At 38.5% G+C, this 15816-nt stretch overlaps 2 protein-coding genes across 2 annotated transcripts in view; one reads left to right on the top strand and one right to left on the bottom strand.

The window, feature by feature from the left end:
* Positions 1-5616, bottom strand: part of XRCC4 (X-ray repair cross complementing 4) — a 260516-nt gene extending 254900 nt beyond the window's left edge. The window contains exon 1 of the mRNA XM_012802756.2: positions 5594-5616. The gene's annotated coding sequence lies outside the window, so the exon portion shown is untranslated. The remainder of the gene's footprint in view (positions 1-5593) is intronic.
* Positions 5617-5711: 95 nt separating this feature from the next.
* TMEM167A (transmembrane protein 167A) overlaps positions 5712-15816 on the top strand; it is a 29309-nt gene continuing 19204 nt past the window's right edge. Inside the window, exon 1 of the mRNA XM_012802758.2 lies at positions 5712-5887. Coding sequence (XP_012658212.1) covers positions 5885-5887 — 3 coding nt within the window. The 5' untranslated portion in view covers positions 5712-5884. The remainder of the gene's footprint in view (positions 5888-15816) is intronic.

Raw genomic sequence — 15816 nt, 5'->3', positions numbered from 1 at the left:
TTGCAGTTGTCATTGTTGTTTAGCTGGCCCAGAGCCAGGCTCAAACCCACCAGCCATGGTTTATGTGGCCAGCACCCTACCCACTGAGCTGCGGGCATCGCCAAAAATCGAAGTTTTTATTTAAAGCGAAGAAAATGAGTAAAGGAAACTACTCTATATCAATGATTTTCTTTCTTTTTTTTTGAGACAGTTTCACTTTGACACCCTTGGTAGAGCATCGTGGCTTTCCAGCTCACAGCAATCTCAGACTCCTGGGATTAAGCAATTCTCTTGCCTCAGCCTCCTGAGTAACTGGGGGCTACTGGTGCCCGCCACAATGCCCGGCTATTTTCTTGTTGTAGAGCTGTTGTTTGGCAGGCCTGGGCAAGGTTCTAACCTGCCAGCCCTGATGCATGTGGCCAGCACTCCAGCTGCTGAGCTACAGGTATCCAGCCAGATTAAATATTTTAAATGCAAAATTAATTTACCTAAATTTTGTGGAAAGTGTCAAAGATCACGTTAACAAATTAATCTTAGGAGCAAATTTCCACATTATTGAAAGAAAATCTCTGCATTATCTTATAAACACCCTGGGTTTTCCAGATGGTACACAAGTAAAAGTTAAGATAAAGCTTCTGGTAGTAATGGCAGCTAGCAAAAATTTGAATGCCTCATGAGCAACTCAGAATTCTATTTCTTCTTTTTGGCAATACAAGTGTCAATAGGGCTTTTCTCTCCAAAAGAGCCTAATTTCATCAACATTAAAAATGTGCTGACTACAATAGTCCCCTAATCAATGACTTCAGCCAATGCCCTTGGCAAAAAAGCACAACTTACTTTCTCTTCTGTACTGGACAGCTTCACTACAAGCAGCAAATTAACTAAGCCTAAAAAATGCATTAACTACCTCCTAATTGTAAAAAAGGACACAGTGTCTTTCTATTATTTTAAAGACTGTTACCTTTTTTCCTAGGAATCAAGATATAATAAATATAGCATTGATTTTATACTCAGAAGACACCAACTTGAAATCAAAACTATGCTTTAGGAGGCTGAGGTAGGAGGATCTCTTGAGCCCAAGAGTTTGAGGTTACTGTGAGCAATAATATCACCACAGCACTCTACCCAGGGCAACAGAGTGAGACTCTATCCCCCCACTCATGCCCCCAAAAGCTACACTTCATGGCTGAATATCTTTGGCCATATTAGTGCATTAAAACATTCATCGATTATTTCCTATGTGTCAAACTTTGACATTCTAAAGATGATTAAGACACATTCCCAGGTCTTTAGTGATATAGTGATTCTTTTTGAATGACAGAGACACCCAAAGTATAATACAATCTGATAAAGTACAGAGGCAAGGTTGGAGCGCCTTTGAAATGCAGCCCTTAACCCAGCCTGATGTTTTAGGGAAGGCTTCTTTGACCTATATCTAATATGAATTTTAAAGGAGAAATGAAGAGGCAAAAAGTAAAAAGCTAAGAAAGGGTATTGCAGGCAGAGGGTCTGCACGAGAAAAAGCTTAGAAACAAGAAAATACATGAAAATGATAAATAATTCAGCACTTCAGACTGCAGATTAGGAATTACAAATCCAAATACCCAGTCAAGTTCGTTCAAACAAAACCTACTGAGTAGTACCCTCAAGGCACATGTTTTAGAACCTGGGATTAAACCCTAGAGTACTTCGTTAATAAAGGACTGAGAAGACTAGGATACAGCAAAAGAGACGGAGCAGACACACCCAAAGAGGTAGAAGGAAAACCAAGAGTGTAAGGTGTACTGGAATCAGTGAAGAAAACACGTCGTGGAGCAGCGAGTGATGAACTGTGTCCAGAGTTACTGGTGCATCAAATATGATGTGGAGAACGACCAACACCTCGAGATGACTAGGGACACTCACGAGAGCACCTTGGTGCAGTGCAGGAGTGAGAGCATGTTGGAGTAAGCTCAAGAAACAGTAAGACAAGAGGAACTGGGATAGGGAGCATAGAGAGGATTAAGAGGATTCATTAAGGGGATTTTTGTTGCAGAGAAGAGCAATTAAATGGAGAAAGGTTAAGAGGAGCATTTCTTAAGTGAAAGAAACAACACATGGATCAAACAAAACTCTCTTATCCTGGGTGCAACTTCTTTTTTAAAATAAATTTTATTATGTATATTTGAGGTTTACAACACGACGCTATGGGACGCATATACATAGTAAAATACTAGATAAACATCCATCATCTCTCATAGTTACTGCTTTTGTGACAAGAACAGATAAAAATCTACTTATTTAACAAAAATCCCTAACACAATACAATTTCATTAATTTTAATCCCCATGTCAGTCTTACTTCAGAAGTCATAGGGGAAGAGAAAGAAAAAGAGGAAGAAAGAGAAAAAGGACAAACACTAGAACACCAAGAACCTGGACATCAGGCTACGGAGGGTAGTGTAGGATCAGAGAAAACAAGCAGAACCACTGACTTTTGAGAAAAGGTAAGTAATGTAAAAGGAACCATCAACACTATCACAAAGTAAAAAGAGAAAATGGGGAGAAAGTGGTCTGGTGGTATAAATACAGTATAAACTGAATCCAAAATTCTTTTACAATAGCTCACTCCTTATCTGAGTGGGATAGGTTCTAATACCTCTAGCGGAGGCCTGAAACCAGTTACTTCTGAACCCAGTTGCTGGCATCAGAACATGTTTCTGTTCGTGTCTTCTGCTCAGGAATTTAATGCCTTTTTCATCTTAATTAAGCACCTCACACACACTGTGGGCATAATTTTTGCAGTTAGACCTGAAACTGGAAAACTAGTATGAATTTTTTTCCTTCTCTACAATTTCACAGATTTATTCTTGCCATAAGATCTCAGCAGCCTTAACAATTTTTTTTTCTCTTTCCTCATTAAATCAAAAACTTTCACTTTTTCACTTAAAAGAAACACTTTACAGCTTCTCTTTGGTATATCCAAATTACTAGCATGGCAACTCTTGCCTTTTCAAGGTGTTTTTAAGTAAAGTAAGAATTACTTGAACATAAGCACTGCAATACTTTTGCAGTGGATCTGATAACCAAGCCAGTTACTAAATGACTGGCAGGTGGGCAGCATATACGTACGTGTACAGCAGGGATAAGTGGGACAAAGGGATGATTCACCACCCAGCAGGATGGGGTGGGACAGCACAAGATTACATCACTACTCAGATTGGCCCACCATTTAAAACTTCTCACTTGTTTATTTCTGGAATTTTCCAATTAATATTTTCAGATCATAGTTGACTACAGGTAATGGAAACTGTGGAAATCAAAATCTTGAATGAAGGACTGCTATGCTTAATTCCGAATGTATACAGGTCATTCCTCCATTATACACTATTCTCTCTTGTCTGGGGACTTCTAATTTAGTGAATGAGAAACCCACCCACACAATAATAGTCAACACTTTCTGAGTGCTTGCCGTATGCCAAACACTTGGCTCTATGGTTTACTCGTATTAACTCATTTACTCCTCAATAACAATGAGAAACCTGTGTAGTCATTCCACAGAAAAATATAAATATTCACTATATTTACATACATGTCTAAAAAATCCATGAAACCAAAGTTGGAAATATTCTTTTAGATGCAAGAGAGATGGTAATTTTGAAATAAAGAAAGAAATGACACAGTCAAGTTTTAATTTTTAGTAAGAAAATGATCTGAATGGTTTGAAATGAGAATTCACAGCAGAGCTGCCAGTAAGACTTGAAACAGTGATATAAGATGGTACTCAAACTAATTCACTGTCAGTGAAAACCAAAAGCAGGGGGGTTTATGTGCTTAAAAACCCTGAAGCTCAACCACCTACCATCTTCCTCCCCAAATCTCCTATCAGATTAACTTTGTTTGATATTGTACAAAAATACAATAAACATTATACATATATATATGTTCAGCCTCATCTATTGGTGCTTGTGTTTCTCTATGGATAACTTAAAAATAAACGGCAAACATTGTTCTATACTATTTTGAACCTCAAGTACATAAGAAATCATAGCCTAACATTAGTTATAGTCCATAAATATAGCAAATCAATTGATCTCTAATAGCCTCAGCTTCTCGATGCTTTTCACAGGTAGCCTGAAACATAGCTTCATAGAGAAGGATTACTCTGAAGTGTCACTGTCACAAGAGAATCTCCACATGAAAGCAAAGACAGTTATAATACCTGTAGACATATTACTCAAAAGCCACTTTTGTTAAGTTACACAACTTTCCTAACTAAACCATTTTTGTGTAATTTGAATGGCAAACTTATAAGGTATAATGTAAGACAATTACAAGAGAGTGCATTAAATGACTTTTGTCATTAGATGTAGAATACTGTATACTTTTACACATTTCTTATTCCATTCTTCCTCATCCCCATTAAAATCCTTAAAGGAACAGACCATCTTTGTTTCTATGCTGCAATCTAATGATCCCACCAATAAAGCAAGAGTTCACAGTCAATACTTGCTAATTTGTATATTTGACCAACTCTTGACAATTCAGTACAATGAACTAAAAATTCAAGTTAGTTATGGTTTAAAACAAAAACCATTGTGTGCAGCATTTAACACTGTAAACACAAGTAGCAGATTCTTAAATCTTCTAATCATTGTGTTGCCCTACTGAAGGGTCTCAAGGTTCGTTCAATTCACAAACCAATCTCACATGAGTTACCTTCCATTTCTCTCTATCCAACTTAAGTCCATATAATAAAAACTTGGTAACATTCTGAAAAGAACCCTCTGCTACCTGAGAGAAAATAAAACACACATTTGGAACAAAAGAGTTGCCAAAATTGATCTGCTTTAAAAAGCAAAGAGTGAAAAAAGTCTGACTGCTAAAAATTCCAAGAACTATGCAAACTCAAATACACCAAAGTGCCTGTTTCTCCTAAAAAAAAAAAAAAAGAAAGAAAAGAAAGAAAAATGCATAAAGAAAAACTAGGGCCTGGGGAGGCAGTATAAAAATTTTTTAAAGTTAAATACTATTAATACTGAGTCAAAGCAAAAGTTGGCTTGTCATTAGTTTTGCGGGTTGATCATTTCTCTAGAATACCTAATCAACTGCTGCACTCCTGAAAAGACGGATCCTTCCCGAGGTAACGGCACAAAGTTCTTTCCTGACCGCAAAGGGTTTAGTAACGTTCCAGCGCTGGGTCGAACCCACCGACAGTTTACCAAAGGGTAGAGTTTGGAAGGAGACAAAGCTTATGTCAGGGAAATGGTCGAAAAGCCTACTCAACACAATCTTCTCGATTCAATGTCCTCCCAAACCCACAACCAATAAGGACCGTTTCAAAAGTGCTTTGTATTCCCATGAATCCCTTACGCCCAGCGCAACAAACTAAAAAGTGAGGTTCAACAGGTGCACGCCCTGTAAAAGGATGCCAGGGAACCGCGGCATCCCCAAGAGTCCCCAGAAGTAAAGGGCAGGAGCTCACACACTGAGGAAGATTCGTGCCCTGTGGAGCTCTAGAGATAAATAACAGGGAATTCAAAAAATTAAGAAAATACAAACAAACAAACAAAAAAAGATTAAAAGAACAGGACAACAGATTACTGTTAGGAGACAGCCCCACTTCCGGACCCTACCTCTCAGAGACTCTACTTCCGGACTCCTGCAAAATCCCGGCTTTAGCAAATTAAACGTCCGCAGCCAATGAGAGTGTCGGCTACCGCCGCAGGCCCGCAGTCGCGACCTAAAGCCCTCCTCTTCCGGTAAAGAGGAGCCTATCCTCGCGTCTGAGTCTCGCCGCCCGGGAGGCGGTGCCGTAACGAGCCCAACCGGACGGGAGGAAAGGGCGCGCGGGTAGGCGGGGCGTGCACGCCTCTTCCGCCCTGGGCCCGGAAGGGTGATGTGGCTGGGGCACTGCTGGCCTCACTATGGTAAGAACTGGAGCTGCCGGGTCGCGGCTGAGCTTCGTGAAGTGGTTGTGGGTCCGGGCTAGTGCTGAGGGGTTGTTCTGAGGCCTGGGGTGCTGCGGCTGGGAAGCCCTCCTGGTAGCTTAGCCCTTGCGGGGACCGTTTAGCACCGGCCATGGAGCCATGTGGTCCCTGCACGCCTTAAGCCGGGAGAATCTGGGCTGACTGTCCCAGGAAGACCGAGAGGTTGAGAGCCTCGCCTCTCCCGCAGAGGCCACTTTCCTGCTTTGTTTAGGAGAAACGCACTGTTGTGGCCTAACCCGTGGTTTGCTTAGGTTATCTGTGGCCATTGGCCCTTAAGGCATTAGAGTTTCTTGGGGTTTCCTCTTGGAAACCTTCGGGTTTCCTTCCGTCCTTTGAGTTTTTTGTTTACGTGTTTGGGGAGTCGTTTGCGTCTTCTTAACTCTCCCTATGGGATCAAACCCACCATTATTTTTAATTGTTTTGTTGGGATTTACTAACCATTATTTTGGCACCACACTCATCTTCAGTTCTTGAATCAATAGTTTTTCAGGCCTCTCCCACACCATTCCTTGAACCTTAAAAATGCTGTTTTGTAAACTACACCTTTAATAGTTGGGAGTGCTCTACACCGGTGGGTTTCTCTCTTCTAGGAGTTTTATGTATTTCTCAGAGTGGTGTCTGGCCTGGGGCCTTCTACTTCCTCATTTTTAAGGTTTTTCATGTGCGTTATTTTGTGTTCTTTTGGTAGTTGAGGTGCCTCAGAAAAACTTGAACTGTAATTTACAAAAGTTAGCAGAAGAAATGCTTACATTTCCAAACTGAGAAAAAGAGCCAGTGTAGCCAAAAACGGTTGTAAAGTTGGTGGTAATAGTAAAATCTATGAATTTGTGTCTGAAGATAAACACCAGCTGCCTCAACTCCAGGCCCTGACAGTGAATTTATGAAAGTCCAAATGCCAAATGTTGCCTGTATTTCTGGAGCAAAGACTGTGTGCCTGTTACAGTCTCAAAATAAGCAGCGACCCTTTCCCCAAACCTAAGAATCTCGATGTGTGCTCAGAAGCTGATGCAAATTCCCACACAGCACACACCCTTAGGTTTTTGGTCAGAAACTCATTAATCATTGCCTGCTTTATGCCAGCTTCTTTGATTATGGCTGGGTCTTAAGTCACAGTCTCTACCCTGGACAAGTTTACCACCAGGTAGAGGAAGTGACAGTTCATTGGCACATGATTCCTTCTGTGGCTAAGGATATTCTTCTTTATTTCAGCTTCTTTCCCCAACTACCTGATAAGTTATACTTGCTCTTAAAAGTGTCATTAATGAACTATAATATAACTTAAAAATTTGCTTGTTTTTCAATTAAAAAAAAGAATGACTGTCACTCTTAATTCTTACATATCTTTCTAGAAACTGAAGTTGAATTATTTTACTCATGGTACAGGTCAAAGATAAATCTCTGCTCATCATCCTGCTGTCACATGGTATAGCTAAAAACAAGATACACATACTGTGTTTAAGTTCAACAGTATTTAAACTGTCTTGCCATCCTTGTTTTGCCAAAAGTAACACAACGTTTCACTTATTTGCACTTCCTATGTAGCATACTCTGTTGAGAAAAACTCTATTTGTGAGCACTGTTTTGTTTCAAGCTCACAGCTTCTTAGTAGATGTTTAAAGGTAAAAGAAGTGAAGTGCAAGGGGACTGACTTGCTGGGATCATACTTCCAGTAGGTAGTGAAGCCAGGTTTCAAAATTACTGTAATGTCCAGATGCCAGAAATCTTCGTGTTGTTGCAAATAGTAACCCAACATGAGTGAGGATACCTTAGTGACTTGTTGCCCTCAGATATAAATATGTCATTCAGACATGGGTGGATATTAGAAACAAAAGCCAGGTGATGAAGTTTCCCTTCCTACTTTGTTCCCGTGAGCTTCAGATAGCAAAAGGACATTGTGTTTGGCAGAGCTACACAGTGAGGTTTCAAGAGGCTAAATTAGCAATTAAAAGGTAGACTCCTGTATCGGTATCTTTTTGAGTTTATATGTAAACTTTAGTTTATTTGTGAGGAAACCCAGTGGTAATGTTAAGTAATCTAAATTAACTGTACTTTAATCAATCCATTTTTAGAAAGCCCTTCAAGGACAAAAATGTTTATTAGTAATACTAATCTGCAACTGTCAGTATTTATATAAACAGCAATTGCATCAGTTGTGAATTAATACGTTTAAGAAATTTCAGAATGCCTTGTTTTCCCCAGCTTCTAACATCCTTCAAAGTTTATCTCAAGTATCGTCTCTTTCTAGGAAGCCTTTCCTAACCACTTACTATTTTCTTCTTCTCCCTTTAGGTAGGTATACGGACATCCATAGTCAATGTGTATACTTCTGGTCTCTCTCCAGCACAGGTCTTAACAGAAAACAACAATATGTTATTGCCTGTATTGTGGGTGGAATTCTTAGAGATGAAGTCTTTAATCTCTTAATCTGTGGCCCTAGTTAGAGTTAGTGCTTGAAGTAAACAAGATTCTGGGGATGGAAGTGTGCTCTTGGACTTCACAGTCTAATGGAGGAGAAGTACTGAGACAACATGTGTAGTGGAAAGAGCATGGGCTTTAGACTAAGGCAAACAAGGTTAGAATCATGACCAACTTCCATCCTTGGTGTGGTTTACCATGAGGAAGTTTATCTGCATGTCTTCTTGGTATGTTAAGTGATTTACAGATATTCTCGTTTAATGCTCACAATCCCGCAAAGTAGGAGTAATAGGCCACATTTTATAATTAAATTTAGTATCAGAACAGGTGTGAAATATTTTCTCTCATCTTGTAGTATAGATAATGTAGAAAATTACTCCACAGAAGGAGTGATAATGCCTGGGAACTGCTGGGAAACATCTCCAAGGAAGTAATGCTGACTCGTGTGTTGAAGAGTGTTAGGGCGGGAGTCATTAGCTAGAGTGGAGACAGTGTTCTTTATTTTTTAGATAAAGGAAACTGCCAGAAACAAAAGGTCTGATGTTGAATAGTTGCTTGAAGAATCATGAGAGGAAAAGAAAGAAGTAGAGTAGGATGATGAACAGTGGGCTAGAAACAAAGTAGCTTGACTTTTGTAAGCTTGACTTTATGTGTAGATGGGATTTAATTGCTTACTTGATAAAGGCTGCGGAGCAGGAAAATACAGGGGGGCATTTTAGAAAACCAGTTGGTAACAGTAAATGGAGAAAGAATCTGGGAGATCCCCTTGAAAGCAAGTGCAGTAAACCAGGTAGTCAGAGTGCCAAGGCTCTGACAATAACAGATCGAAAGGAAGGAATAATGAGGAAAATCATTTTGAGGTACTTAGTGAGTGGCAATGAAGTACCACTCCAGCTTGGGTGATTGATTGGATAGGACGGAAATACAGCAGGTCCTGGAGTAATGTTGATGCAGGAAAAAAAATCAGACCCCAGCTGAGGCCGCTGTCCGTAGAGTTGGCACTTTTTTCCCGTGTCTGCCTGGGCTTTTTCTCCCAGGTCCCAAAGACTTAGATGTTCGCGTCATTGGCATGTCTGCATGGTCCCAGTGTAAGCGAGCGTGGGTGTCTGTGAGTGCCCCCTGTGAGCATGAGTTGTCATCCTGACCACAGCTGGTGCTCGCCCTAACCCTGCACTGCTGGGGTAAGCCACTGGCCACTCTGAACTAGAATGAGCTGATAAATAATTACCTGGTTTCATTAATCTTTTCTAAATGTATTATAGCTCACATGTACTTCAGTGTTTAATATCAGATGTGTTTAGGTCTTTACTTAGAAGTTTGGTGATGTTTCGTGACCAGAAACGTGCCTTAGGAATTTAACTCTTGTTTATATCATTTAGCCTGTGCTTAAATTGGATTAATTAAACCTTGTTCAGATTAAACTTGCTGTTTCCCAGAACTATAGACAGCATTTAAATAAGGACTTGCTCTATCAGGTAAGCACTTACTCTGATAGGTGCTTTACCTGCAAGGTTTTGTTACAGCCCTACATCACTGACTACATTTTACATATGAAGAAACAGATTCACTGAGCCAAGTGACTTGCCCATCATCACACTACTTATTAATAACAAAGCTTAAACTTAACAGCTTTGACACCAAATCTCGTGCACTTTGTACTGTGCAAGAATGCCATTAATTCCATGAAACAATTTAGCCGAAAGGTCATGTTTCTGACTGTATGAAAGGAACTTACGAACTACACTTTGAAACCCACTGCATTAGGCTAATTGCAATCTGACGTGGACGCTGCTCCTCTAGCAAAGCGTTTGTGACCCAGATCACAATTAAAAACATAGGGAGTTTTGAGAAACTGTAGATGCGCAGACCAGGTAAATTTCTGGGCATGGATCTCTTTTCAAGCTCCAGGTGATTCTAACGAGCAGCTAGGTTTCATGCCTTGTCTGGTCCACCATGATAGGAACTTGCTCCATTCTGTCAGTCCTGATCTTTTCCTGATAATGTAGTCAAAGTGCTCTTTTTCGTGGCAGGATTTGCTTTTTTGTCCTTTGTGGTACTTTTGTCAAATGATTTTATTAAGGACACGTAAAGCGTTTAAACTGATAAGAAACATGTTAATTTATCTAAGGACAAAAGTAATATACTTGGATTATTTCATTGATGCAAGTATTTATCATCCCCTGGTACTGAGAAGAGATGAGTGATGTGCTATTGTCTAAACATTAAGCAAGCCTGGTTTCTTGCTTTTATAGTAAACTGAGGAAGCTTCTCTGTTTGGTATGTTGTCATGCTACCATACAGTAAGCAACAAAGTTTCCATTTATGTGGAAAAGAAAATGCTAAATTTTTTGCATATCAGAAATCTTTTCAAGCACTGCTGGTCTTTTATTTTGGACAAATGGGGTATGTGTGTGTTTGTACAATCATACGAGGGCTGACATTTGTCCTTGCATTTTCATGTTTTCCATTTTAAGAGGCCAGTTAGGAAATGCTGACCTGACCTAGATTTATTTGTGAATGCTAAAATGCTAACCCACTTTTCCAGTGGTATATACTTTTATCACAATTAGGTCAGGAGTGTCATATCTGTGTTCCCTTCCATTCCCAGAAAGGGAGAGACTACTTTGGTTTCATGTAAAAGAAGTATTAATAATACAAATAAGATGTTAGTATTTGTAATTTTAAAAATTCTTTAATATTCAGTTCTTGTTTTAAAGTGTACTTTAGTTAAGCTGGCAGAATTAATGTGTCGGTAAAAATTTACTTCCCATGTAGTCAGCATTTGCATAAAGATGAACCTAGCCAGTATTATGCATAAAGATGAACCTTAATCAGAAAATGTCTTCTTTTTGTACTTTATCTTGCTTGGATCATTCCCTGTTTTTATCCTTCCATTTCTAATATCTAAACTTGATGAGTGTAATTTTAGCATTCTGAAATGACTCTACAAGTAAGAAATTATACCTTAATAGATAAAAAGTGATGAAATTGAATCTGAAAAAACTTCCCAACTTTTTAAACAAATTGGAATAGCTATTTAAAGTTTTGTCGACCTTGCAAATAATTTTATGTTTAGAGCACTATGCTTTGCATTGACCAACCTCCATCTATTCATTGATAAATTATTGCATCTACTATAAATGTGGCTGCATGAAAGTCTGACAGTTATTTTCATTATTTCAAAAGATTTAAGCAATTGTAATTTACTTTGAAATAGTTGTATATGAGTCATCAAGTTTATTTCCTTCTGATTTGAGTAAATTAACTCTGCACAGTAACACTGTTTCAAGCATATTAGGAGCTCTGATCAGCTATAAGATAGGTCTGCAATATAGAGGGATAATAAAAGAGCCTCCATTGTCATGCTTTGGAAGAATGGGCACAACTCCCAGAGTATAAGCAGTCCCAGGTTTCTGAACAAGCTAAGTTCTATAGGGTTGTCTGTAAGTTGCATCTGTATGTAAGTTGTAACAGGTACATTAACCTATTACCTGTAATAGCCTCTATTCTTATGTGCCAGTCATATGTCAGTCAGATGTTTATAATCAGGGACTACCTGTAATGGTAGAAGGTCAAGGCAGGGCTGTCATGTTCTACAACCTCAAAGGTGACTATTCTGATTGCTTTTGAAGTTGTGCTCCGTAGGGTGCTACAGGAAGCCTTGAGTCAAGGAAATGTTACTGGATACCTCTTTACAAAAAGCAAACATTTGTAGGTGTGATTGACAGAATGAGCCTTCCAAATTGTGAATGTGTTACCTTACATTGCTAAAAGAACTTTGCATGTGAGTTAGGTAACAATTTTGATATGGGAAGATTATTCTGGCTTATGGGCAGGAGAAAGGAATTTAATCACAAGTGTCCTTAAAAGAGTGTAGCATTAGGGTCATAGTCACAGAAGATTTACTTATCAGGGTCAGTGATTTGGGGTTACTAGCCAAGGAATGTGCGCAGCTTCTAGAAGCTGGAAAGGACAGGGATACAGATTTCCTCCTCCAGGGCCTCAAAAAAGAAACTACCAGACCCATTTTAGATTTCTGACACCTAGAACTACAAGATAAATTTTTGACTTTTAAGCCATTAGTTTTGTCGTTATTTGTTACAGTAGCAATAGGAAACTAATGTTAGGTTAGGGAGGAAAGTTTTTTCTCCAACACTTTCCTCAGCTCTCTTGAAAGCCGTGAATTATCTGGGTTTTGTCAAAAGCATTTTTAAATTCACTAAAAACTATGTGTGTATGCATGAACATAAAAATTGATTCAACCTTTATAGAGTACAAGTTAATGAGCAGGACCTATCAAAATTTAAATGTGAATTACTTTTGAGCCAGCAATTCTAAGACACCCCCACACACACTCTACCCCCCCCCAAAAAATACCTGGATAGAAGCAAGAGTAGCTTAATTGGGCTGGTGCACATTATTCATAGCAGAAACCTGGAGGCAAGGTGCCTATTGGTGAGAATCGGTAAAATAATACCCTTTTTTTTTTTTCTGTTAGGAAACTAAGGTATAGATAAAGTAACATGGCTGTGGTACAGTTAGTAAGGAGTAGACCCAGAATTGAAAACGAGGCAGTCTGGCTCTAGAGCCCGCTCGTTGGCCTTAGCCATCTCACTGTCCTAGAGGGCTAAAAACAATGAACAGATCTGTGTCCCCTGACACGGAAAATTCATTCTCAGGCATGTATTGGGAGTTTTGTCTTTTAAAGGGAAGTCGTAGAAAAAATACATATAGCATAATACTATCTCTCCTTTTTTGAAAACATCCATGAATACATATTTATGCACAGAAAAAGAGCTGATGTCTTTTTTTTGTTTGTTTTTTCTTTTTTGAGACAGCCTCAAGCTATAGCCCTGGGTAGACTGCTGTAGCGTCACAACTCACAGCAACCTCCAACTTCTGGGCTTAAGTGATTCTCTTGCCTCAGCCTCCCAAGTAGCTGGGACTACAGGCACCCAGCCACAGCGCCGGCTATTTTTTAGTTGTAGTTGTCATTGTTTGGCAGGCTTGGGCTAGATTCGAACCTGCCAGCTCTGTTGTATGTGGCTGGTGCCATAACCGCTTGAGCTACAGGCGCCACCTCAGAGCTGATGTCTTTTAATGTCTCAAGTTGTTAACAATGGTCATTTTCTGCTTACTTTAGGGAATGAGAAGAGAGTGGGGTGAAAAGTTTTTATATATTATAATGTATCTACGTTATCCATATGACTTAACATTGACCCTGTATTTAAGGTAAAATAAAGATAAAGTCAGTAATAACTAGCAAATGTCTTGTGTATGATGGGTCCTGTAATTACTATTTTAGGAGTGTAGGGGTCATTACAAAGCTTTAGTTTTGCTTTTATGGCATCATGGAATTTATACCTTTGATTTTTGATGTTCAGTCTTTGTCAGGGATAAAGTCTTTGCTTCACAGTATTGTTCCTGTGAGGAAAATGTGGTATTTTCAGAAACAAAGACATTGAAAAGTATAATGTGTACTTCTGAATTTAAGACACATTAGTTTGTTGTTGCATACTCTTATTTTTTAAGTCACAATTGCATATGTAAAGTATCAGCTGTTAGTATAACATCTTTAGTCAAGAGCCATATAATCCTTGGTAAAAATAATCTATGAAGCTTTATCTAAAATTCTTAGTTGAAGATTCTGTACCTTGATTATTTGAGGACAGTAAGGTAAAAACTAAAGATCTGCTTGCTTTGGAGAACTCCTTTATCTTTTCAAAATCAGCTTATTTTACTCATATAACAGGAAAATAAGCAATTATTTCTTTAGGAAGACCCAAACTAAGATTAATACAAATTCGCAGAGAGATAACAGAGGTGGCCACACGACACCTGCCTTCATCATTGGGAGCTCTAAGGAAGACTAGCTATGGGAATACTATAAATCTGATATTATCCATATAACCCTAAAATAGAGTGCCAGAACAAGAGCTAAAATCTATTCAAAACATTTAAATTAAATGTTACCTAAAAATATACCAGATGATATGACTAGTTCTGCCTCTAAATTGATATTGCTTTGTTCATACTGGTTTTGAATTCATTGATAGGGAGCTTCAGACAGCACAGTTCCTGGCATTGACAGTGCCAGGGAACTGTAAAAAGAGCACACTATCTAGTTTAATAAGTTTAGCTAACTATATACTGTGATTATTCACTGTACTAACAGTTTACTACAACAGTGTGTTAAATAGTATGCAGTCATCTTGGTATTCCTGGGGAATTAGTTTCAGGATCTCCCTCGGATACTAAAATCTGCAGATGCTCGAGTCTCTGATATAAAGTGTGGCATGGTATTGTGTTTGCATATAACTGTACACATCCTTCTCTATATTGTAAATCATCTCTAGATTGCTTATAATGCATGGTACATTGTAAATACTATGTGAATAGTTGTTATACTGTCTTGTTAGGGAATAATGACAAGAAACGTAAATGTATTCAGTAAAGGTACAATTTTTTTTCCAAGTATGTTCAGTCTGCACTTAGTTGAATCCACGGATGCAGAGCCCAGTGATAGGGAGGGCCAATTGTACATTGGACCTATGCAGTTGTACAGCTCGAGACAACTTACTTTCATAAAGCTAACTATACCTTCTCTCCTATTCTTCATATATGAATATCTCAGTACTTTTACTGAGTCATTCTTGGCAAGAGTTGGGCTATATTTTAATACAGTGTATAACATAAGAAAATACATTTATTCATTGACGATACAGATAAAAATCTTACATCTTTAAAATGGTCTATTGGTCTTTATCATGTAATTACCTTCATTATATTTTTTGTTAATTTAGCTCTTAATTTTGTATAAAGATCATTAACTGTTGCACTGCCACTGAAAATTATAGAAGCCTTAAATTTGAGAATTATTCTGATGTTCTAGAATTTTATGCCAGCTAATTTGCCTACTCAGTCATCTAGACCCTTTGAAAATGTTTAAATCTTTAGAATTTAAAGAAGTTAAAAGAACCCACACTGTCAAGTGTCTAAGCACCTTCAAGACGGTGATATAAGATACGGATAGTGAGTGGAGATCACCTCAGGCCTTTATTTACAGCCTGGGCCCTTAACATAAACATAAAGAAATTTTCATCTTCCTAATTAATTTTCCAAAGTATTGATAAGTAAATATAATACAAAGCAATATGCTTGAATGGTTAACAAAATATTGTATTCAGCAGTCTGATCTATACTGCTTTTTTTGTTTTTTTGGGGATTTTTTTTTTGAGACAAAGTCTCACTATGTCACCCTTAGTAGAGTGATGTACTGTCACAGCTCACAGCAACCTCAAACTCTTAGGCTTAAGCAATTCTCTTGCCTCAGCCTCCCAAGTAGTTGGGACTACAGGCGCCCGTCACAACACATGCCTATATACTGTTTTTTTAATGATGTGCGTTGTTAATTTGTTATCCAAGTATGCACTTGGCTTTTTTTTTTTTTTTTT

Source organism: Otolemur garnettii, unplaced genomic scaffold, assembly GCF_000181295.1.
Source record: "Otolemur garnettii isolate 467f Iridium unplaced genomic scaffold, OtoGar3 scaffold00017, whole genome shotgun sequence".
NCBI classification, from domain to species: domain Eukaryota; kingdom Metazoa; phylum Chordata; class Mammalia; order Primates; family Galagidae; genus Otolemur; species Otolemur garnettii.
Note: the sequence above shows the minus strand (reverse complement) of the source record. Positions and strands in the feature narration are given on the sequence as shown.